The sequence below is a fragment of the Tachypleus tridentatus genome, unplaced genomic scaffold (genome assembly GCF_004210375.1).
Source record: "Tachypleus tridentatus isolate NWPU-2018 unplaced genomic scaffold, ASM421037v1 Hic_cluster_1, whole genome shotgun sequence".
Classification (NCBI taxonomy): domain Eukaryota; kingdom Metazoa; phylum Arthropoda; class Merostomata; order Xiphosura; family Limulidae; genus Tachypleus; species Tachypleus tridentatus.
In genome coordinates, this window is record NW_027467777.1 from 16,040,147 (window position 1) to 16,067,247 (window position 27,101).

Genomic DNA, 27,101 nt, shown 5'->3' on the forward strand with positions numbered 1-27,101 from the left:
TTTCTTTATATTTCATTCCTAGAAATAAAAGATTGTTTAGTACCATTTAATGTTTGATTTGTTTATATTGCATTTATTGTGTCATTAAACTTTGTATTTATTTTATACCATTAAATATTGATATTACATACATTATGTAAGTGCATTCTTTCTCTACACACGTTCTCTTACACACCACAAGTTTCAGAAGCAGTGCATGCTAAGATGAACAAGCTACATTAGATTTTAATCAACAGCCATACCCTAAAAGTATCAAATAGAATCTATGTTTATTACAAATAATGATTACTTACTTTCAGGTAAGAGCCACTAATCTTTCACTAATATGTGGATAATGCCGTGGAAGTTGAAATAACTTCACAAGAGAATTGTTTGCTAAGAAGAAAAAAAATACATGCATGTTACAATGTCTTCTACAATGTTTATCACTAATTTCAGAAACAGTTATGCCAAAATAGAAAACAGTTACACTATTTTATTAAAGAGACTATATCCTAAAACTATTGAACAGAGATTCTGTATATATTATCAATATAGATTACTTACTTGTTGTTAGTAGGAGATATGCAGAGATGATCTAAAACTGGTCGATATAAAAAAAGATGCAAAGTTAAAATGCTGGCTAGCACAAAATGGACAGCATCAACAAGTCAGGTATAGGATGTTTATGAGCACATACACTAATTACTTTTCCTATGTCTTCATAACATCACTTCCATTATATATACTGTGATGGTAGAAACGATGTCACTGTAGCTTCGTCTTCATAACATCAAACTTCCATTATACAAACTGTGATGGTTTATAGAAATGGCGTCACTGTAGCTACATCTTCATAAGATCAAACTTCCATTATATATACTGTGATGGTTTATAGAAAGCGATGTCACTGTAGCTATGTCTTCATAACATCAAACTTCCATTATACAAACTGTGATGGTTTATAGAAAGCGATGTCACTGTAGCTATGTCTTCATAACATCAAACTTCCATTATACAAACTGTGATGGTTTATAGAAACGATGTCACTGTAGCTATGTCTTCATAACATCAAACTTCCATTATATATACTGTGATGGTTTATAGAAACGATGTCACTGCAGCTTCGTCTTCATAACATCAAACTTCCATTATACAAACTGTGATGGTTTATAGAAGCGATGTCACTGTAGCTTAGCTCGTCTTCATAAGATCAAACTTCCATTATATATACTGTGATGGTTTATAGAAGCGATATCACTGTAGCTATGTCTTCATAACATCAAACTTCCATTATATATACTGTGATGGTTTATAGAAGCGATGTCACTGTAGCTACATCTTCATAAGATCAAACTTCCATTATATATACTGTGATGGTTTATAGAAACGATATCACTGTAGCTATGTCTTCATAACATCAAACTTCCATTATATATACTGTGATGGTTTATAGAAATGATGATCACTGTAGCTATGTCTTCATAACATCAAACTTCCATTATATATACTGTGATGGTTTATAGAAACGATGTCACTGTAGCTATGTCTTCATAACATCAAACTTCCATTATATATACTGTGATGGTTTATAGAAATGATGTCACTGTAGCTATGTCTTCATAACATCAAACTTCCATTATATATACTGTGATGGTTTATAGAAGCGATGTCACTGTAGCTATGTCTTCATAACATCAAACTTCCATTATATATACTGTGATGGTTTGTAGATACCTCAGTTTCCTTTTAGACATTATACAACCTCAGTACTACATAAATGTTCTCTACAATTATCTAGCTATGCGTTCATCGTATACACAAATTACCTCAGTTTCCTTTGAGACATTACACAACCTCAATACCATACTAGTCTACAATTATCTAGCTATCGTATGGTGTACACAAATTACCTCAGTTTCCTTTGAGACATTACACAATCTCAGTACTATAAATGTTCGCTACAATTATCTAGCTTCGTATCGGTATACACAAATTACCTCAGTTTCCTTTGAGACCTTACACAACATCAGTACTCCATAAATGTTCCCTTCAATTATGTCCCTGGCCTGTCATATACAAATTACCTCAGTTTCCTTTGAGACATTTCACAACCTCAGTACTACATCCATGTTCTCTACAATTATCTAGCTTCATCGTGCTCATTATACACAAATTACCTCAGTTTCCTTTGAGACATTACACAACCTCAGTACTACATAAATGTTCTCTACAGTTATCTAGCTATAGTTATGTGTATACACAAATTACCTCAGTTTCCTTTGAGACATTACACAACCTCAGTACTACATAAATTCTCTACACAATTATCTAGCTATCATTATCATATATACAAATTACCTCAGTTTCCTTTGAGACATTACACAACCTCAGTACTACATAAATGTTCTCTACAATTATCTAGCTATGCATTATCGTATACACAAATTACCTCAGTTTCCTTTGAGACATTACACAACCTCAGTACTACATAAATGTTCTCTACAATCTATCTTATCATTATCGTGTATACACAAATTACCTCAGTTTCCTTTGACATTCCATTGGAATTTTCTTTTTGTATTTCATAACAAAGACTGAGAATGAAGGTCCTTCTTCTGGAGAAGCATCTTCTCTTGTCACTAGAGGTATAAAATAAATATTTTTATAACAGAACATTTGACTTCTGTGTGTTGCTACATTATAACAAGTTCTGTCTGTGAAATGACAAGTTTTCTTTACACTAGTCTTGTTCCACCTGTCTATCCTTAACAATCATACTGATATACTGAGATATAATTATATTAACAAGAATAATAATTTTGGAATATTCTTCTACCAAATTCCATTTTTTCATTAGCAACTTTTTCATAAATTAACTATTCTAATAATATTACACTAAGTAACACAAATTTTGTTTGTGGATAGTATATGTTATTTCTTAATTGCTTATATTGTAAAAGTATAGAAAACAGCCATTATTCCATTCAAATTTTGCTTTAGTGACTGGATAATGAAATTTAGAAATTAACCTATTTTCTATGTAAAACAGGCAAATTTGCACATTTTCATTTACATAAGGTCTGAATAAAACAACATATGAATCAAAATTTACATGTATTTATACTAAAGTTACACAAAAATGTTTAGAAGTGAGTAGTTTTTCATGATTTGCAACTGTAATGCAAATCACTTTGACACATCAGCCCCCCAAATATAGTCTCCCATCATGTTTTCGTTATATGCTCCCAGGTCACAAAAGCAAAGTTTCAAGAGAAGAATAGGTCTTTTACATTTACTTTAGGCCTAACCAATTGGGAAATAACACTTTCTGTCCAGGAACAAGTAAAAGTACAAATGTTGTTACATAGTGTTACAACATAGACATCATTCATAACACACAATACAGGGAGAGTTTGTTATTACTAGATTTAAAACAGGTTGATGGGAGGGAACTAGATTTGACAACACTGCACATTTAAATAACTGGTAACATCATGTTGATTACTTCAGAAATCTTGGAACATGTGCCTGAGATCAGTGACCATGTGGTCATCCTCTTATCCCCAAACAGTGGCCATATTGAGGTATCATAACAGTCTCTATCACTCTAATAACTGCAGTTGTTTATTTTTCATTCTTTCCTATTAATAGTGATTCAATAATTTCTGAACACCCTTTGCAAATTAACATTTCTAGAGCAACAACAATTAAAATTTGAAACTAATTCCTTCTTATGAACAAACATATAGCATTCTAACACAGCTTCAAACCATTATCTCAATTTGGACTGGATCGATTTGACCATAACCATGTAAACACTTTGTACTTGATTAAAGTCTTTGTAGATTTGATACTACTACCTTTTAATATAGTTTCTATATCTTCACAAAATGGGCTTTCAGTAAAATCAAGTCTTTCACATCCTCAAAAGCATATTTTTAGAAGTATTTTAAATAAACTAAAAAAAAAAGATTTGTTTGTGAACATTGAGTATTTGTTTTGAATAGTCCCACCGGGTAAGTTATTTTCATGTTAAGATTAAAACACTTTTAGGTCATCTCAAACTTCATTCACATAATTTCTAAAAACTCTTAAATACATTTCAAACATTTGTTTTCAGTAAAATTTTTATATTTTCTCAATAAGGTGTTGGCCAGTTTGACCAAACTCATAACTACATTAAAAATAATAATAATAATAATAATATCCCATGTTTTATTTCTGGAATGATTTGTAATATGAAACAATAATTGTTTAACACACTTAGTTTTAATCTTTTAACAGTATACTTCAATTTACAAATAAATATTATTGTTTTGTTACTCTATAAATGAGTCTAACCACTATTTCAGTCCTAATTTCTAAATAATTTAGGGAACATGAAGTTCACACTACATTTCCTAATTACATTACCTACAAGTTGTTTACATGCATACCTCAGAAATATTATTTATTTCACATAATCTAACCTTAATTAATCTAAATAGATCTTTATTTTTACATTTCAGTTACTTTTATAATCATAAATAAAGAATAAACAAGAAATACAGAACTTACCCTACACTCCTTTTCTTGCTGTCATCTGTTAACAAAACCTAATCCTACTTTATATTACTAATGGTAGTAATGAACTAAAGAATTGTTATTTAATTAAATAAGACACTAAAGAACACAGAATAACATGTAACAAGCATACAATTTTCTCTAACACAATTTTTCAAGCATGTTAACTATCCAACAAGAGCTGTTATAAATTCATCCAAGCTAGTCATTATCTTTCCCTGGAAACTAAGCTAGTACTACAAACAAAACTGACAATTTTCTGTTCAAAACACAACATAATATAATATATTGGCTTTAGTTACAGATGATGAAGAATTAAATGTCTGACAGAAGTATTAAACAATTCTGAAAGACAGAATGTGATGCAAAGTGACTTAACTTTCTACTTGATAGCTCTGTAACCAAACAAAACTGAAGGCTAAAAAATTATGGTTTGATGGGTAATGATGATTTTATAGTGAGTTATTTATGTTTAACTTAATATTTACTGGAGGGATTAAACAGACATAAGGAAATGTCTAGAGAAAACGTGTCACTAGGGAAATACAGAATATTTTAAAATATTGCCTTATAATATTAATGGCTTAAAACGTATATACTATTATGTTATTAATTGGTATAACAAACAAAAAGCAGTTTATAAAAACTACTAAAACACTGTTATGCTCTGTAAATGAAACCTGCAGAAACAGGCTAAAACAAATGTATCCCAGCTGTCATGTGATTCTACACTATGTTCACTAGTATGTTCCTAAAGATGGATACAAATCCTTTAAAGACTTATTCTCTAAGCATGGTTAGTATTCACTCATAAATGGAATTTTCATTTATTCCATATCTCACGAATCAAAAAATCACGAAACCATATACTGCTGTATACCATATATTCCTGACATCAGCAAACAAATAAACAACATTTGGCAAAAACTAGTAACAAAATATGACATTCCAGTTAATACCAAATTTATTCAAAACCAGGCACAAAACTGGGTCTATACTATGTAAAAACTACACTGACAAACACCACACCAACATTATTTACAAAATACAATGTGATAACTGCCACAACTTCTATATTGGAGTAACAAGTAGAAAAATGGAAACCAGATTTAAAGAACATAAAAGTCACCTTCACTGCGTTTTGAATACTGCAAGTCAAATAAACACAACATAACCATAGAAAACACTCAAATACTAAATAAAGAAACAAACGCAAAATTAAAGAAGCCTTACTTATACAACAACTTAAACCCAAAATAAACCAATATAAAGGAATGCCTTTATACCTATATTAATATAATAAAATAAATAAAATTATATATTCAAACATCTAATACGCCCTCTACATTCCGACACTCAGTTACACAATCCCTTTCAAACATGTGGTCAGCTTCGATCAGTTACCTCTTTCTTTGTGAACCTGGCTGATGACCGAAGAAGGTCGAAACATTGTTAAAACTTCTATGTAAAATATTTTCTCAACCCAAAGCGAGCCATTTTTGCATATAAAAGATTATATCTACAACTATTACAAGGTTCACCACATCAACAATGTATGGTGTACTTTAACAGTAAATTATCAACTATACAAGTAATACCAGAACTGTTCATTATACACTACATCTACAAGCAGGTCTTTCTTCTTACTACAGTAACGTTATTTGGTAGATGTTACATTACACTACAACACTCCATTCCATCCTGTGTTTATAACAGTTGTCACTGGTAATTGTATATAAATAAATGAAGAAACCCTCTCAAGGTAAGCTAATACTGGAAAATCACTCATGACACATTTTAGTGACTGAAATCACTTTAAACTATCGAGTTTACTTTAAATTGGATTTGACCTTCATCAATACTACTCCCACATTAAAGTTGGCCACAAGTCAGTTTGTTCATGCATGGAAAAGCTTTAGACTTCATTCTTGTTTGTTTTGAGCATATTTAACACTGCTTCTGACATTGTCTCACCTCACCAGGCATTCCAATTACATCACAAATGCCTTATACAATGGATATCATAAAAATAAAACAAATACAAGTCTCAACAAAACCTGAAATAATTTCTCTATTACAATGTTTACTCAACAAAAAACTTACACAATTAACTCTTTACATGGGCTTGCTTGATGTGAATGACCTCGTGACCTCTTTATACATAATCAAAGTCTTTGTAAACTTGATACTACCTTTTAATATTGCATGTATATCTTCACAAAACTTGTCAGTCTTTAAGTAAACATTATAAGGTTTTTACACGAAACTAAGAAATTAAAACTTATATGTTATTAAAATATTGGTTATTACCTAAATTTTATGTTTTACTAACTTGTATAACACAAAAAATAAAACGTATGATAAAATATTGAATGTAAAACCTTGTGCTATATGCACTAAAGAATACCGGTGACAATATAACACAGAGAATAAAAAGTATGATAAAATATTGAATGTAAAACCTTGTGTTATATGCCCTAAAGAATACCAGTGACAATATAACACAGAGAATAAAAAGTATGATAACATATTGAATGTAAAACCTTGTGTTATATGCAGTAAAGAATACCAGTAACAACAGGGTTAACTTTATTTCACAATTTTCTTCTATTGTCTATCCTCATATGTTTAATTAGTTATACTCACTTGATAAAACTTCCAATCCAGTGTTAGTTTGTTGAAATTCATGACTTGGTTCATTTTTTCATACTTGTATGTTGTGAATAATCAACAACTTCATCATTACTGTCACTGAACTTGGATGTGCTGCCATCACTACTTTGTCCAATTTCTACATCAACAAGTATGTTCTAAAAGAAAAATAGCTAATACCATCAAGAAAAAATACACAAATACTAATTTAAAAACATGAGATAAAGAGCATTTTTATACAAAAAATTAACACCACTTTTCACTTATGGTTATAAATAATTCAACAACAAATGTAAAAGAATTACTGAACATTATTTTGAAAGACGTAATGTGATAGAAAGAGTACAGCAAGCAGTTTTAACTTATACATACACACACACACACACACGGATGCACGACAAATAGATAAAAACATTTGGAGTTTATCCACATATATTTTGGCTTGGTAATATTAATATTAGAAGCACAGATGTTGTAGCAAACTCAAAAAATCATATTAAGGGTAGAAATAAAACAAACTGAGAAATTTATAGAGAAGTGTCATGTGGCACAAAGAAGTGTAGGTTGAAAAGTTAATGTCTTCTTACATTCAAAATGTATTTATGATAAGTACCTACCTCCCATCACCTAAAGCTGGTCTTACATTCAAAATGTATTTATGATGAGTACCTACCTCCCATCACCTAAAGCTGGTCTTACATTCAAAATGTATTTATGATGAGTACCTACCTCCAATTCACCTAAAGCTGGTCTTACATTCAAAATGTATTTATGATGAGTACCTACCTCCCATCACCTAAAGCTGGTCTTACATTCAAAGTATGTTTTATGATGAGTACCTACCTCCCATCACCTAAAGCTGGTCTTACATTCAAAATGTATTTATGATAAGTACCACCACCTCCCATCACCTAAAGCTGGTCTTACATTCAAAGTATGTTTTATGATGAGTCCCTACCTCCCATCACCTAAAGCTGGTCTTACATTCAAAATGTATGTTATGATGAAGTACCTACCTCCCATCACCTAAAGCTGGTCTTACATTCAAAATGTATTTATGATGAGTACCTACCTCCCATCACCTAAAGCTGGTCTTACATTCAAAATGTATTTATGATAAGTACCTACCTCCCATCACCTAAAGCTGGTCTTACATTCAAAATGTATTTATGATGAGTCCCTACCTCCCATCACCTAAAGCTGGTCTTACATTCAAAATGTATTTATGATGAGTACCTACCTCCCATCACCTAAAGCTGGTCTTACATTCAAAATGTATTTATGATGAGTACCTACCTCCCATCACCTAAAGCTGGTCTTACATTCAAAATGTATTTATGATAAGTACCTACCTCCCATCACCTAAAGCTGGTCTTACATTCAAAATGTATTTATGATAAGTACCTACCTCCCATCACCTAAAGCTGGTCTTGCATTCAAAATGTATTTATGATAAGTACCTACCTCCCATCACCTAAAGCTGGTCTTACATTCAAAGTATGTTTATGATGAGTCCCTACCTCCCATCACCTAAAGCTGGTCTTACATTCAAAGTATGTTTATGATGAGTACCTACCTCCCATCACCTAAAGCTGGTCTTACATTCAAAATGTATTTATGATGAGTACCTACCTCCCATCACCTAAAGCTGGTCTTACATTCAAAATGTATTTATGATGAGTACCTACCTCCCATCACCTAAAGCTGGTCTTACATCCAAAGTATGTTTATGATGAGTCCCTACCTCCCATCACCTAAAGCTGGTCTTACATTCAAAATGTATTTATGATGAGTACCTACCTCCCATCACCTAAAGCTGGTCTTACATTCAAAGTATGTTTTATGATGAGTACCTACCTCCCATCACCTAAAGCTGGTCTTACATTCAAAATGTATTTATGATGATGAGTGCCTACCTCCCATCACCTAAAGCTGGTCTTACATTCAAAATGTATTTATGATAAGTACCTACCTCCCATCACCTAAAGCTGGTCTTACATTCAAAATGTATTTATGATGAGTACCTACCTCCCATCACCTAAAGCTGGTCTTACATTCAAAGTATGTTTATGATGAGTACCTACCTCCCATCACCTAAAGCTGGTCTTACATTCAAAATGTATTTATGATGAGTACCTACCTCCCATCACCTAAAGCTGGTCTTACATTCAAAATGTATTTATGATGAGTACCTACCTCCCATCACCTAAAGCTGGTCTTTCCATCAGTGTATTTATTATGTGTCCTACCTCCACATCACCTAAAGCTGGTCTTACATTCAAAATATGTTTATGATACCTACCTCCCATCACCTAAAGCTGGTCTTACATTCAAAGTATGTTTATGATGAGTCCCTACCTCCCATCACCTAAAGCTGGTCTTACATTCAAAGTATTTATGATAATTACCTCCCATCACCTAAAGCTGGTCTTACATTCAAAGTATGTTTATGATGAGTACCTACCTCCCATCACCTAAAGCTGGTCTTACATTCAAAGTATGTTTATGATGAGTACCTACCTCCCATCACCTAAAGCTGGTCTTACATTCAAAATGTATTTATGATGAGTACCTACCTCCCATCACCTAAAGCTGGTCTTACATTCAAAATGTATTTATGATGAGTCCCTACCTCCCATCACCTAAAGCTGGTCTTACATTCAAAATGTATTTATGATGAGTACCTACCTCCCATCACCTAAAGCTGGTCTTACATTCAAATTATGTTTATGATGAGTCCTACCTCCCATCACCTAAAGCTGGTCTTACATTCAAAATGTATTTATGATGGTACCTCCCCCATCACCTAAAGCTGGTCTTACATTCAAAATGTATTTATGATAAGTACCTACCTCCCATCACCTAAAGCTGGTCTTACATTCAAAATGTATTTATGATGAGTACCTACCTCCCATCACCTAAAGCTGGTCTTACATTCAAAATGTGTTTATGATAAGTCCCTACCTCCCATCACCTAAAGCTGGTCTTACATTCAAAATGTATTTATGATGAGTACCTACCTCCCATCACCTAAAGCTGGTCTTACATTCAAAGTATGTTTATGATGAGTCCCTACCTCCCATCACCTAAAGCTGGTCTTACATTCAAAATGTATTTATGATAAGTACCTACCTCCCATCACCTAAAGCTGGTCTTACATTCAAAGTATGTTTATGATGAGTACCTCCTCCCATCACCTAAAGCTGGTCTTACATTCAAAATGTATTTATGATGAGTACCTCCCATCACCTAAAGCTGGTCTTACATTCAAAATGTATGATAAGTACCTACCATCACCTAAAGCTGGTCTTACATTCAAAATGTATTTATGATGAGTACCTACCTCCCATCACCTAAAGCTGGTCTTACATTCAAAGTATGTTTATATGATGGGTCCCTACCTCCCATCACCTAAAGCTGGTCTTACATTCAAAATGTATTTATGATAAGTACCTACCTCCCATCACCTAAAGCTGGTCTTACATTCAAAGTATGTTATTTGATGAGTACCTACCTCCCATCACCTAAAGCTGGTCTTACATTCAAAATGTATTTATGATGAGTACCTACCTCCCATCACCTAAAGCTGGTCTTCACATTCAAAATGTATTTATGATAAGTACCTACCTCCCATCACCTAAAGCTGGTCTTACATTCAAAATGTATTTATGATGAGTACCTACCTCCCATCACCTAAAGCTGGTCTTACATTCAAAGTATGTTTATGATGAGTACCTACCTCCCATCACCTAAAGCTGGGTCTTACATTCAAAATGTATTTATGATGAGTACCTACCTCCCATCACCTAAAGCTGGTCTTACATTCAAAATGTATTTATGATGGTACCTACCTCCATCACCTAAAGCTGGTCTTACATTCAAAATGTATTTTATGATGAGTACCTACCTCCCATCACCTAAAGCTGGTCTTACATTCAAAATGTATTTATGATGGTACCTACCTCCCATCACCTAAAGCTGGTCTTACATTCAAAGTATGTTTATGATGAGTACCTACCTCCATCACCTAAAGCTGGTCTTACATTCAAAATGTATTTATGATAAGTGCCTACCTCCCATCACCTAAAGCTGGTCTTACATTCAAAATGTGTTTATGATTACCATCACCTCCCATCACCTTAAGCTGGTCCATTCCATTTCAATATGTGATGATGATAAGTACCACCTCCCATCACCTAAAGCTGGTCTTACATTCAAAGTATGTTTTATGATGAGTACCTACCTCCCATCACCTAAAGCTGGTCTTACATTCAAAATGTATTTATGATGAGTACCTACCTCCCATCACCTAAAGCTGGTCTTACATTCAAAGTATTTATGATGGTGACCACCTCCCATCACCTAAAGCTGGTCTTACATTCAAAATGTATTTATAATGGTACCTACCTCCCATCACCTAAAGCTGGTCTTACATTCAAAATGTATTTATGATGGTACCTACCTCCCATCACCTAAAGCTGGTCTTACATTCAAAATGTATTTAATGAGTACCCTACCTCCCATAAAGCTGGTCTTACATTCAAAATATGTTATGATGAGTACCACCTCCCACCACATCACCTAAGCTGGTCTTACATTCAAAGTATGTTTATGATGAGACCATCTCCCTCACCAAAGCTGGTCTTACATTCAAAATGTATTTATGATAAGTACCTACCTCCCATCACCTAAAGCTGGTCTTACATTCAAAATGTATTTATGATAAGTACCTACCTCCCATCACCTAAAGCTGGTCTTACATTCAAAGTATGTTTATGATAAGTACCTACCTCCCATCACCTAAAGCTGGTCTTACATTCAAAATGTATTTATGATGATACCTTCCTTCCATCCACTGGTCTTACATTCAAAATTTATTTATCCATCCACCTACCATTCCATCACCTCCATTAAGCTGGTCTTACATTCATCCACCTAGTCCATTCAATGTTTATGATGGTACCTACCTCCCATCACCTAAAGCTGGTCTTACATTCAAAATGTATTTATGATGAGTACCTACCTCCCATCACCTAAAGCTGGTCTTACATTCAAAAATGTATTTATGATAAGTACCTACCTCCCATCACCTAAAGCTGGTCTTACATTCAAAATGTATTTATGATGAGTACCTACCTCCCATCACCTAAAGCTGGTCTTACATTCAAAATGTATTTATGATAAGTACCTACCTCCCATCACCTAAAGCTGGTCTTACATTCAAAATGTATTTATGATGAGTACCTACCTCCCATCACCTAAAGCTGGTCTTACATTCAAAATGTATTTATGATGAGTACCTACCTCCCATCACCTAAAGCTGGTCTTACATTCAAAATGTATTTATGATGAGTACCTACCTCCCATCACCTAAAGCTGGTCTTACATTCAAAATGTATTTATGATGAGTACCTACCTCCCATCACCTAAAGCTGGTCTTACATTCAAAATGTATTTATGATAAGTACCTACCTCCCATCACCTAAAGCTGGTCTTACATTCAAAATGTATTTATGATAAGTACCTACCTCCCATCACCTAAAGCTGGTCTTACATTCAAAATGTATTTATGATGAGTACCTACCTCCCATCACCTAAAGCTGGTCTTACATTCAAAATGTATTTATGATGAGTACCTACCTCCCATCACATTAAAGCTGGTCTTACATTCAAAATGTATTTATGATGAGTACCTACCTCCCATCACCTAAAGCTGGTCTTACATTCAAGTATGTATTTATGATGAGTACCTACCTCCCATCACCTAAAGCTGGTCTTACATTCAAAATGTATTTATGATAAGTACCTACCTCCCATCACCTAAAGCTGGTCTTACATTCAAAGTATGTTTATGATGAGTACCTACCTCCCATCACCTAAAGCTGGTCTTACATTCAAAATGTATTTATGATGAGTACCTACCTCCCATCACCTAAAGCTGGTCTTACATTCAAAATGTGTTTATGATGAGTACCTACCTCCCATCACCTAAAGCTGGTCTTACATTCAAAATGTACCTACCTCCCATCACCTAAAGCTGGTCTTACATTCAAAATGTATTTATGATGAGTACCTACCTCCCATCACCTAAAGCTGGTCTTACATTCAAAATATTATGTTTATGATGAGTTACCTACCTCCCATCACCTAAAGCTGGTCTTACATTCAAAATGTATTTATGATGAGTACCTACCTCCCATCACCTAAAGCTGGTCTTACATTCAAAATGTATTTATGATGAGTACCTACCTCCCATCACCTAAAGCTGGTCTTACATTCAAAATGTATTTATGATGAGTACCTACCTCCCATCACCTAAAGCTGGTCTTACATTCAAAATGTATTTATGATAAGTACCTACCTCCCATCACCTAAAGCTGGTCTTACATTCAAAGTATGTTTATGATGAGTACCTACCTCCCATCACCTAAAGCTGGTCTTACATTCAAAGTATGTTTATGATGAGTACCTACCTCCCATCACCTAAAGCTGGTCTTACATTCAAAATGTATTTATGATGAGTACCTACCTCCCATCACCTAAAGCTGGTCTTACATTCAAAATGTATTTATGATAAGTACCTACCTCCCATCACCTAAAGCTGGTCTTACATTCAAAATGTATTTATGATGAGTACCTACCTCCCATCACCTAAAGCTGGTCTTACATTCAAAGTATGTTTATGATGAGTACCTACCTCCCATCACCTAAAGCTGGTCTTACATTCAAAATGTATTTATGATGAGTACCTACCTCCCATCACCTAAAGCTGGTCTTACATTCAAAGTATGTTTATGATGAGTACCTACCTCCATCACCTAAAGCTGGTCTTACATTCAAAATGTATTTATGATGAGTACCTCCCATCACCTAAAGCTGGTCTTACATTCAAAATGTATTTATGTATGAGTACCTACCTCCCATCACCTAAAGCTGGTCTTACATTCAAAATGTATTTATGATGAGTACCTACCTCCCATCACCTAAAGCTGGTCTTACATTCAAAATGTATTTATGATGAGTACCTACCTCCCATCACCTAAAGCTGGTCTTACATTCAAAGTATGTATTTATGATGAGTACCTACCTCCCATCACCTAAAGCTGGTCTTACATTCAAAATGTATTTTTATGATGAGTACCTACCTCCCATCAAAAGCTGGTCTTACATTCAAAATGTATTTATGATAAGTACCTACCTCCCATCACCTAAAGCTGGTCTTACATTCAAACATTCAAAGTATGTTTATGATGAGTACCTACCTCCCATCACCTAAAGCTGGTCTTACATTCAAAATGTATTTATGATGAGTACCTACCTCCCATCACCTAAAGCTGGTCTTACATTCAAAATGTATTTATGATGAGTACCTACCTCCCATCACCTAAAGCTGGTCTTACATTCAAAATGTATTTATGATGAGTACCTACCTCCCATCACCTAAAGCTGGTCTTACATTCAAAATGTATTTATGATGAGTACCTACCTCCCATCACCTAAAGCTGGTCTTACATTCAAAATGTATTTATGATAAGTACCTACCTCCCATCACCTAAAGCTGGTCTTACATTCAAAATGTATTTATGATGAGTACCTACCTCCCATCACCTAAAGCTGGTCTTACATTCAAAATGTATTTATGATGAGTACCTACCTCCCATCACCTAAAGCTGGTCTTACATTCAAAATGTATTTATGATGAGTACCTACCTCCCATCACCTAAAGCTGGTCTTACATTCAAAATGTATTTATGATAAGTACCTACCTCCCATCACCTAAAGCTGGTCTTACATTCAAAGTATGTTTATGATGAGTACCTACCTCCCATCACCTAAAGCTGGTCTTACATTCAAAATGTATTTATGATGAGTACCTACCTCCCATCACCTAAAGCTGGTCTTACATTCAAAATGTATTTATGATGAGTACCTACCTCCCATCACCTAAAGCTGGTCTTACATTCAAAATGTATTTATGATGAGTACCTACCTCCCATCACCTAAAGCTGGTCTTACATTCAAAGTATGTTTATGATGAGTACCTACCTCCCATCACCTAAAGCTGGTCTTACATTCAAAATGTATTTATGATAAGTACCTACCTCCCATCACCTAAAGCTGGTCTTACATTCAAAGTATGTATTTATGATGAGTACCTACCTCCCATCACCTAAAGCTGGTCTTACATTCAAAATGTATTTATGATGAGTACCTACCTCCCATCACCTAAAGCTGGTCTTACATTCATCAAAATGTATTTATGATGAGTACCTACCTCCCATCACCTAAAGCTGGTCTTACATTCAAAATGTATTTATGATGAGTACCTACCTCCCATCACCTAAAGCTGGTCTTACATTCAAAATGTATTTATGATGAGTACCTACCTCCCATCACCTAAAGCTGGTCTTACATTCAAAATGTATTTATGATGAGTACCTACCTCCCATCACCTAAAGCTGGTCTTACATTCAAATGTATTTATGATGAGTACCTACCTCCCATCACCTAAATGATGAGTACCTACCTCCCATCACCTAAAGCTGGTCTTACATTCAAAATGTATTTATGATGAGTACCTACCTCCCATCACCTAAAGCTGGTCTTACATTCAAAATGTATTTATGATGAGTACCTACCTCCCATCACCTAAAGCTGGTCTTACATTCAAAATGTATTTATGATGAGTACCTACCTCCCATCACCTAAAGCTGGTCTTACATTCAAAATGTATTTATGATGAGTACCTACCTCCCATCACCTAAAGCTGGTCTTACATTCAAAATGTATTTATGATGAGTACCTACCTCCCATCACCTAAAGCTGGTCTTACATTCAAAATGTATTTATGATGAGTACCTACCTCCCATCACCTAAAGCTGGTCTTACATTCAAAATGTATTTATGATGAGTACCTACCTCCCATCACCTAAAGCTGGTCTTACATTCAAAATGTATTTATGATAAGTACCTACCTCCCATCACCTAAAGCTGGTCTTACATTCAAAATGTATTTATGATGAGTACCTACCTCCCATCACCTAAAGCTGGTCTTACATTCAAAATGTATTTATGATGAGTACCTACCTCCCATCACCTAAAGCTGGTCTTACATTCAAAATGTATTTATGATGAGTACCTACCTCCCATCACCTAAAGCTGGTCTTACATTCAAAATGTATTTATGATGAGTACCTACCTCCCATCACCTAAAGCTGGTCTTACATTCAAAATGTATTTATGATGAGTACCTACCTCCCATCACCTAAAGCTGGTCTTACATTCAAAATGTATTTATGATAAGTACCTACCTCCCATCACCTAAAGCTGGTCTTACATTCAAAATGTATTTATGATGAGTACCTACCTCCCATCACCTAAAGCTGGTCTTACATTCAAAATGTATTTATGATGAGTACCTACCTCCCATCACCTAAAGCTGGTCTTACATTCAAAATGTATTTATGATGAGTACCTACCTCCCATCACCTAAAGCTGGTCTTACATTCAAAATGTATTTATGATAAGTACCTACCTCCCATCACCTAAAGCTGGTCTTACATTCAAAATATGTTTATGATGAGTACCTACCTCCCATCACCTAAAGCTGGTCTTACATTCAAAAAATGTAGTACCTACCTTCACCTAAAGCTGATATTTTATGTACCTACCTCCCATCACCTAAAGCTGGTCTTACATTCAAAATGTATTTATGATGAGTACCTACCTCCCATCACCTAAAGCTGGTCTTACATTCAAAATGTATTTATGATGAGTACCTACCTCCCATCACCTAAAGCTGGTCTTACATTCAAAATGTATTTATGATGAGTACCTACCTCCCATCACCTAAAGCTGGTCTTACATTCAAAATGTATTTATGATGAGTACCTACCTCCCATCACCTAAAGCTGGTCTTACATTCAAAATGTATTTATGATGAGTACCTACCTCCCATCACCTAAAGCTGGTCTTACATTCAAAATGTATTTATGATGAGTACCTACCTCCCATCACCTAAAGCTGGTCTTACATTCAAAATGTATTTATGATAAGTACCTACCTCCCATCACCTAAAGCTGGTCTTACATTCAAAATGTATTTATGATGAGTACCTACCTCCCATCACCTAAAGCTGGTCTTACATTCAAAATGTATTTATGATGAGTACCTACCTCCCATCACCTAAAGCTGGTCTTACATTCAAAATGTATTTATGATAAGTACCTACCTCCCATCACCTAAAGCTGGTCTTACATTCAAAATGTATTTATGATAAGTACCTACCTCCCATCACCTAAAGCTGGTCTTACATTCAAAATGTATTTATGATGAGTACCTACCTCCCATCACCTAAAGCTGGTCTTACATTCAAAGTATGTTTATGATGAGTACCTACCTCCCATCACCTAAAGCTGGTCTTACATTCAAAATGTATTTATGATAAGTACCTACCTCCCATCACCTAAAGCTGGTCTTACATTCAAAATGTATTTATGATGAGTACCTACCTCCCATCACCTAAAGCTGGTCTTACATTCAAAATGTTTATGATGAGTACCTACCTCCCATCACCTAAAGCTGGTCTTACATTCAAAATGTATTTATGATAAGTACCTACCTCCCATCACCTAAAGCTGGTCTTACATTCAAAATGTATTTATGATAAGTACCTACCTCCCATCACCTAAAGCTGGTCTTACATTCAAAATGTATTTATGATGAGTACCTACCTCCCATCACCTAAAGCTGGTCTTACATTCAAAATGTATTTATGATGAGTACCTACCTCCCATCACCTAAAGCTGGTCTTACATTCAAAATGTATTTATGATGAGTACCTACCTCCCATCACCTAAAGCTGGTCTTACATTCAAAATGTATTTATGATGAGTACCTACCTCCCATCACCTAAAGCTGGTCTTACATTCAAAATGTATTTATGATGAGTACCTACCTCCCATCACCTAAAGCTGGTCTTACATTCAAAATGTATTTATGATGAGTACCTACCTCCCATCACCTAAAGCTGGTCTTACATTCAAAATGTATTTATGATGAGTACCTACCTCCCATCACCTAAAGCTGGTCTTACATTCAAAATGTATTTATGATGAGTACCTACCTCCCATCACCTAAAGCTGGTCTTACATTCAAAATGTATTTATGATGAGTACCTACCTCCCATCACCTAAAGCTGGTCTTACATTCAAAATGTGTTTATGATGAGTACCTACCTCCCATCACCTAAAGCTGGTCTTACATTCAAAATATATTTATGATGAGTACCTACCTCCCATCACCTAAAGCTGGTCTTACATTCAAAGTATGTTTATGATGAGTACCTACCTCCCATCACCTAAAGCTGGTCTTACATTCAAAATGTATTTATGATGAGTACCTACCTCCCATCACCTAAAGCTGGTCTTACATTCAAAATGTATTTATGATGAGTACCTACCTCCCATCACCTAAAGCTGGTCTTACATTCAAAATGTATTTATGATGAGTACCTACCTCCCATCACCTAAAGCTGGTCTTACATTCAAAGTATGTTTATGATGAGTACCTACCTCCCATCACCTAAAGCTGGTCTTACATTCAAAATGTATTTATGATAAGTACCTACCTCCCATCACCTAAAGCTGGTCTTACATTCAAAGTATGTTTATGATGAGTACCTACCTCCCATCACCTAAAGCTGGTCTTACATTCAAAATGTATTTATGATGAGTACCTACCTCCCATCACCTAAAGCTGGTCTTACATTCAAAATGTATTTATGATGAGTACCTACCTCCCATCACCTAAAGCTGGTCTTACATTCAAAATGTATTTATGATGAGTACCTACCTCCCATCACCTAAAGCTGGTCTTACATTCAAAATATGTTTATGATGAGTCCCTACCTCCCATCACCTAAAGCTGGTCTTACATTCAAAATGTATTTATGATAAGTACCTACCTCCCATCACCTAAAGCTGGTCTTACATTCAAAGTATGTTTATGATGAGTACCTACCTCCCATCACCTAAAGCTGGTCTTACATTCAAAATGTATTTATGATGTACCTACCTCCCATCACCTAAAGCTGGTCTTACATTCAAAATGTATTTATGATGAGTACCTACCTCCCATCACCTAAAGCTGGTCTTACATTCAAAATGTATTTATGATGAGTACCTACCTCCCATCACCTAAAGCTGGTCTTACATTCAAAATGTATTTATGATGAGTACCTACCTCCCATCACCTAAAGCTGGTCTTACATTCAAAGCTGGTCTTACATGTATTTATGATGAGTACCTACCTCCCATCACCTAAAGCTGGTCTTACATTCAAAATGTATTTATGATGAGTACCTACCTCCCATCACCTAAAGCTGGTCTTACATTCAAAATGTATTTATGATGAGTACCTACCTCCCATCACCTAAAGCTGGTCTTACATTCAAAATGTATTTATGATGAGTACCTACCTCCCATCACCTAAAGCTGGTCTTACATTCAAAGTATGTTTATGATGAGTACCTACCTCCCATCACCTAAAGCTGGTCTTACATTCAAAATGTATTTATGATAAGTACCTACCTCCCATCACCTAAAGCTGGTCTTACATTCAAAGTATGTTTATGATGAGTCCCTACCTCCCATCACCTAAAGCTGGTCTTACATTCAAAATGTATTTATGATGTATTTAGTACCTACCTCCCATCACCTAAAGCTGGTCTTACATTCAAAGTATGTTTATGATGAGTACCTACCTCCCATCACCTAAAGCTGGTCTTACATTCAAAATGTATTTATGATAAGTACCTACCTCCCATCACCTAAAGCTGGTCTTACATTCAAAGTATGTTTATGATGAGTACCTACCTCCCATCACCTAAAGCTGGTCTTACATTCAAAATGTATTTATGATGTTACCTACCTCCCATCACCTAAAGCTGGTCTTACATTCAAAATGTATCTATACCTACCTCCCATCACCTAAAGCTGGTCTTACATTCAAAAGCTGGTACATTTATGATGAGTACCTACCTCCCATCACCTAAAGCTGGTCTTACATTCAAAATGTATTTATGATGAGTACCTACCTCCCATCACCTAAAGCTGGTCTTACATTCTAAAAATGTATTTATGATGAGTACCTACCTCCCATCACCTAAAGCTGGTCTTACATTCAAAATGTATTTATGATGAGTACCTACCTCCCATCACCTAAAGCTGGTCTTACATTCAAAATGTATTTATGATGAGTACCTACCTCCCATCACCTAAAGCTGGTCTTACATTCAAAATGTATTTATGATAAGTACCTACCTCCCATCACCTAAAGCTGGTCTTACATTCAAAATGTATTTATGATGAGTACCTACCTCCCATCACCTAAAGCTGGTCTTACATTCAAAGTATGTTTATGATAAGTCCCTACCTCCCATCACCTAAAGCTGGTCTTACATTCAAAATGTATTTATGATGAGTACCTACCTCCCATCACCTAAAGCTGGTCTTACATTCAAAGTATGTTTATGATAAGTCCCTACCTCCCATCACCTAAAGCTGGTCTTACATTCAAAATGTATTTATGATGAGTACCTACCTCCCATCACCTAAAGCTGGTCTTACATTCAAAGTATGTTTATGATAAGTCCCTACCTCCCATCACCTAAAGCTGGTCTTACATTCAAAGTATGTTTATGATAAGTCCCTACCTCCCATCACCTAAAGCTGGTCTTACATTCAAAATGTATTTATGATAAGTACCTACCTCCCATCACCTATAGCTGGTCTTCTCTTTAAGCACTGCTAAAAAAACTTTATTAACAGCACACCAGTCTTTCATACCCCATCCGTTACGCATCATTTCAGGAAAAGTACCATTCATATGACTACCCTCCATCAATCATATTGGATCATCTATACAAACACAGCTAGCTCCCTCTAATATTATAGAATAATTGTCACTTTAGAGAATTGGCAGGTACAAACTAGAAACACTGGCATATTACTGGATAAGAAGGGTGAAAAGAGGTAAGTACCTATCGGAAATACAATTACGGAGTAAGAAAATGTTAATTCTTTATGACAAGGAACCCACTTGAAATAAAATTGTATTTCAGAATGGCTGGTATGGGTAATTAATACTTTTATTGATAAGTCGAGAACAAGGTTTCAACCTTCCTAAGTCATATGCAGGTTAAACTGAAGAATGTTAACTTCTGAAATGGTCTTGCCTCTTCTCACGGAAAGCTAAAGTCCCATACTGCAAATGTGAAGGGGCCAGTGAAGGCACATCAATATCTGTTAAAGCAAAAAGTGACCAGTCTGAAAGAATAGAATGTTAAAAGAAAGCACATCTGTGATGTACAACACTGCTTCTGTAACAAATATGTTCTTCATCCAGTAATTACCATAGTAGCACATAGGGTGGAACTGAATTGGCAGGCACCAATGTATTCAGGAGATGTACAGCACCAAATTAGTGAAAAACTGCTCTTCACCACAACTTGAAACAGCACAGCATGGACAAACTCTGAAGGTGTAGTACGTGAGCAAAAATGAACCCACATAATTATGTGCCAAAGACTGTGTCTTGAGTTATAGTGGAGTATACCTGGGCAAAACTTTCAGTACAAATGCCTTGTATAAAATATCATGACAAACAAGTGCAGTCCTTCTAGGACAGAAAAAAAAATTCAAAAGAAATGCCTTAGATACATAGGATTATGATAAAAAAAACAACAAGGAATGAGTGTGATCACAAGCTTTTCTCAACCAACTAGTTGTCAATACATATTTCATTGAATATGTAGCAAGTAGTAGTAACTAACATAATGATGATGAGGTCTAGTATGATATCAGAGAGAAATGAAATAATTAGATGTGGTTAGGGTTAAATGACTGTAAAATACATATGAAAAGACCAAGTGAAGTATCCTGGAATATGTTGAATTATGCCAAGTGCAGTACATATGGGCAAAAACATTCAGTGGAATCACCTTGCATAAGCTCGTGAGATCATCCAGGCAAAAAATATCCAGCAGAAGCACGTTACACAAGATATAAAGGTCAACAAGTGCAGCCTACTCAGGCAAAAAAGCATTTTGGTATAAGGAATTACACCAAGTGTAGTACGACTGGGCAGAAAACTTCTAGTGGATGCACCTCGCATAAGATTTTTTTTTTTAACAAATGCAGTCTGTACAAGCAGAAACATCCAGGGAGTGCCTCGAATCCTGATTATACTATTGTATAATAATTACATCCAGGGAAGTGCCTCGAATCCTGATTATACTATTGTATAATAATTACATCCAGGGAAGTGCCTCGAATCCTGATTATACTATTGTATAATAATTGTTCAGTATATCAGAAAGTGTAACAATAGCCCTCTACTTACCAAGTGGGTATATATGATCTATAAAGTTTGATTTTATTGTACAAAACCAACTCAGGAGGAAACCTCACTTTACTACTCCAGTAATGGTAAACTGGAAGTTGCAAGAGCTCCCGTGCTCCACTAGAAAAGAAGTGTTGGTTGGTTGATTTAGTGTTTTATGACACAAACCAGCTCAGCTATCTGTGCCAAACATCCTGTAAAAAATTAAACTTAAAGTAAATGTAGTAAAATTCATAAAAGGAAATGAAGGTAAAAACAAAACAGCATTTAAAAATAAAAATAGCATTAAACCAATGTTGACATCTAGTGTACAAAGTTAAGAGAAAAACTACAGTGATACAACTTGTAAAGGACTTGTTGTAGCAGCACTGTAATTATCATAACCTGCCAGGAAGACTAACAGGTAAGTACAAAAACCTCCATCAGTCACCTGAAGTTGGCCTTTCCAGTTTTGGTTCTGAGTTATTTGATGTTATGGCCATTTTCAAAAAGGAAAGTAACAAAAGTTTTAAAAGAGGTAGAGCAAAATTTTAATAATAACTCGCCAGGATGACTAATGGGTAGTTCAAAAGGATAGTTCAAACAGCAGTGTTACTCTCCTGAAGTTTGCCTTTCCAGTCTTGGTTTCGAGTTATTTAATGTTACAGCCATTTTCTAATTTCAAATTGAATGAGATGGAGTATGATTCTTAAAAGACAACCACAATTAAAAAGGTGTAATGAATAAATATCAAACACTCAAATGACATTAAAAAGATTTATGGCCATTAAAAAGCTAAAAACTTTATCAAGGTGGACAGTGTCACCGTCACCAATAACACTCTCCAATGTTACGGACAAACGTTGGGACACAACATGTTTAAAATAGTGACACAGATGAGTCGTAACGATGACAAGAAAGTAAAATGTGGCTTATTGTGATCTGAATGTTACACAAACTACACACTGGTGCATCAGTTCCAGATAAAAGAAAACAATGAGTTAAAAAACTGTGTCCAACGCTTAGTCCAGTTAAAACAACTTCCTCTTTCCAATCCTAATGGAAGCAAGATGGCCAAAGTCTAATATAGGGTTTGATTTGGAATAGCTTGTTTTTGCATTGCTCACTCCAAGTCGACTGCCAGATAGCATGGAGCTGAGCCTTGAATACAGGACCATAGTCCATGAATGGAACAGGCACAGCAGTGATAGTGCCACATCAGGTAGAATTAGCTGCAGTGTCAGGGGCCAGTTCCCACAAAAAACAACACAGCCAGATATCCAGAAAAACTGAACAGAAGTAGATGTTAAAGAGAAATGGGCCAGTCAGTTTTGAATATCAGTGAGAACAGGGTGTGATCCAACTTGAAGCAATTCAAGGGCCAGGAGAGAACTATGCGAGTCAGTGTAAATAGTGCAGTTTGAATACTGCTTAGCTTCTATGTGATCCAGGGCAAGAGAAATGGCATACAGTTCAGCAGTGAACACAGATGATGCAGAGAAGATTCTGCACACAACCACCAAACCACAATAAACCGTGGCAGAGCCCACACAGTCACCTGATTTCGAACCATCTGAGTAAATAGGAATGGAAGGATGGTTTGAAAGATGTTCAGCAAATAGCAGACAGAATTTCCAATCAGGAGTGTCTGCTTTTCTCAGATGACTTAAAGATAGGTCACAATTTGGGACTGTAAAAAGCCATGGTGGGAGGGGCTGACCATACAGCAATATTATCCATAAACAGACCCAATTCATCCAACTGTGCTTGGATACGAAGGCCAAAAGAAGCAATGGCAAACTCTCTGTTCTGAAAAGTATGGCCCACAGAGGAAAGAAAACACAACCCCAGGTGGGATGCTTTGGTAAGGAATGAAGTTTCAAAGCATATAGTAAAGACAGTTGCAAACAGCAGAGGTGCAAAGAAGATTCATGAGACTATGTATAAACTCTGAACTGGGGAAGTGTGGGAAGCCACAGTGCAGAGCCCGAAGTCCTTGATGATGAATGGGGTCCAGCATCTGTGAAGCCAATGGTCTGGCAGAACCAGTGATCTAGTTGAGTTACGATTGAATAAGAATATGATACATCTTCAGCACTGAACATCAATTCGCTTGCCAATTGGTGGTAGACAGGACACGGAGGATGTTCAGTGCTCTTGTACATTTGACCCAAAACTGCTTGATGTGTGGTATAAAGATTAGATTACAATCAAAAATAAGCCCCAAGAACTTTGTCTCAGGGGCCACAGACAGCACAACTTCACCGATCACTGGAGTTCAGGATCAGGGTGAATATGCCGTTCGTGGCAAAAGTGCATGTATACAGATTTAGAGAGAGAGTGGTTAAAGCTGTTTGCTGTGGTCCATTTCAGTAAACAATCGAGGGCAGTCTGTAGCTGCCACTCAATATACCTCATGTTCGACAACTGACACGAGATGTGAAAGTTGTCGACATAGAGCCCGTTTGCAAGAGTGAGGTGGTTGTTCAGTGATGGCATTAATTTTTATACTGAAAAGTGTGGCACTCAAGTTCCTGTAGAAAAGAACAGGAAAGTTTCAAACCCATACAAACTTGAAATCTCCTGTCCATTAAAAAATTTTTACTAAAACTGGACAAGTGGCTTCGTAACCCATATATATGGAGGTCTCACAAAATGCCATACCTCTATGTTGTATCACAAGCCTTCTCAATGTCAATGAATATAGATACAAGATGTTGTTGTTTGAGAAAGGCTTCTTTGATTGACATTTCAAATCGAATCAGGTGGTCCATGGTGGAGCCCTGTGATCGGAATTCAAACTGAGTGGGCAAGAGGAGGTTGTTTGATTCAAGTAATCAAACAAGATGAGCATTAACCATCCCCTCTAAGGTCTTACAGAAACAGATCGTCAAAGCAATTGGACAGTAATTTGAAGGAATCTTGAGATCCTTCTCAGGCTTAGAGAAAGGTAGGACAATAGCTTGGTGCCAGGCATTAGGAAAAACATTCTCGTGTCAGATCCAGTTAAAAACAATCAGAAGAATAGCAAGAAAAGCAGTAGACAGATGGCACAGCATGTCATAGTGTACATCATCTAATCCAACTGATGAATGAAGACCAATGAAGGGCCAGTTTGAGTTCCATCAGCGTAAAGAGACAATTATGGTCATAGAGACAATCAGCTCAAAAGGAAAGAGGTGATCGCTCTCCACGAGTCTTGATGGTCAAGAAGGTGGAAGAAGAGGAAGAAGTAGAAGTGCTAGATATCCAGCAAAAGCTGTCACCCAGAGTATTGGCAATGCTTTGGGTATCTACTTCTTGGTCATCAGAGAGCAAGATCAAGAGGGGGACAGAATTATATTGCCCACTGACCTTTCAAATCTAGTCCCATATTACTTTGGAACTCGTGGTATAAGATATACCAGTTGTGAACTTAATCAAAGATTCTTTCTGGCTTTGATGTCTTACCCACTGAGTATGTGCAAGGGCCCACTGAAAAGTGATGAGGTTTGAGAGTGTGGGATATTGATGGAAAGTATCCCAGGGCCGTTTTTAAGCCTTCCATGCCATGTGAAAGGGAGGATTTCACAACAGACAGGATACAGTGGGAAACTTGTCAAGGTTTTAGAAATACACTGAGCAGCTGCTTGTATAATACAGTCATTTACTGCTGCCACACAGTTGTCTATTGACAGCTTACAGATGATGGCAGGATCAAGTTCTGCAAGATTAGTGAAAGAGGGCCAGTTTGCTCGATCCAGCTTACACCAGGGCACACGGATCTGGTGGCATTAGCCACAGCCAGTCTCTTTCAAAATTATAGAAAAAGGATCACTGCTTTGTGGATTATTGTCAATCCTCCATGAAAAATGGGAGAATAATGAAGTGGAGTACACTGAGAGATCAATAGCAGAAAAGGACAAACTAGGTGCATGAAAATAAGTAGAAGAACCAGTATTGAAAAGAGAAAGGTTGTGATCAGTGGAGCAGCTAGAATGTAAGGATTAAGCATCCATCATAACGATTTAGTTATCCAGAGTTCTGGTGGCAAAACCATGAAGTGAGAGGTAGGACACCATGGTGAAACGAGGCAACTTCAAATAAGAATTCAACTACGACAATCAATGACGGGTCTCCAATATTCCAATAAGTACATGGGAGTAAAACCAGGAAGAGTGGATATCCCCTTTGTGTAGTAAATCTTAAACAGACTAGACAAGATGAGTGGAACAGGAATGATACCAAGGAGGGTTGAAGGAGATCTGAGAGGTAGATAGGGGGAAGCAAAACTGAAGACAAAACTATTCAGACAGAACACACAGAACTGTTGTGAAGTATAGCCAGAGAGACAAAACATATTTAGAGAAAGTTACTATAAGCTACAAAGTACATAAAAATAATGACCTAAAGTACAAAACCACTCAAAGATACATTAAGACACAAAAGTAAAACCTGAAGAACATTAGAACAAAAAAGGCACCCAGTTAACAATAACAAATTTTGGCTCAAATCTAATCCCCCAATTAGATGCAATTAGTAGT

At 35.8% G+C, this 27,101-nt stretch overlaps 2 protein-coding genes across 4 annotated transcripts in view; both read right to left on the reverse strand.

Annotated features, from left to right (window-relative positions):
* LOC143241692 (uncharacterized) overlaps positions 1 to 6,531 on the reverse strand; it is a 57,196-nt gene extending 50,665 nt beyond the window's left edge. Inside the window, exons 1-2 of the mRNA XM_076484923.1 lie at positions 6,525 to 6,531; positions 2,522 to 2,621 (exon numbers count right to left, since the gene is read on the reverse strand). Of these exons, the coding sequence (XP_076341038.1) occupies positions 2,522 to 2,621; positions 6,525 to 6,531 (107 nt within the window). The remainder of the gene's footprint in view (positions 1 to 2,521; positions 2,622 to 6,524) is intronic.
* LOC143241767 (uncharacterized) overlaps positions 2,522 to 27,101 on the reverse strand; it is a 49,436-nt gene continuing 24,856 nt past the window's right edge. For all 3 annotated transcript variants that reach the window (XM_076484994.1, XM_076484993.1, XM_076484992.1), the window contains exons 6-7: positions 7,192 to 7,355; positions 2,522 to 2,621 (exon numbers count right to left, since the gene is read on the reverse strand). In XM_076484994.1, coding sequence (XP_076341109.1) covers positions 7,242 to 7,355 — 114 coding nt within the window. In that variant the 3' untranslated portion in view covers positions 2,522 to 2,621; positions 7,192 to 7,241. The remainder of the gene's footprint in view (positions 2,622 to 7,191; positions 7,356 to 27,101) is intronic.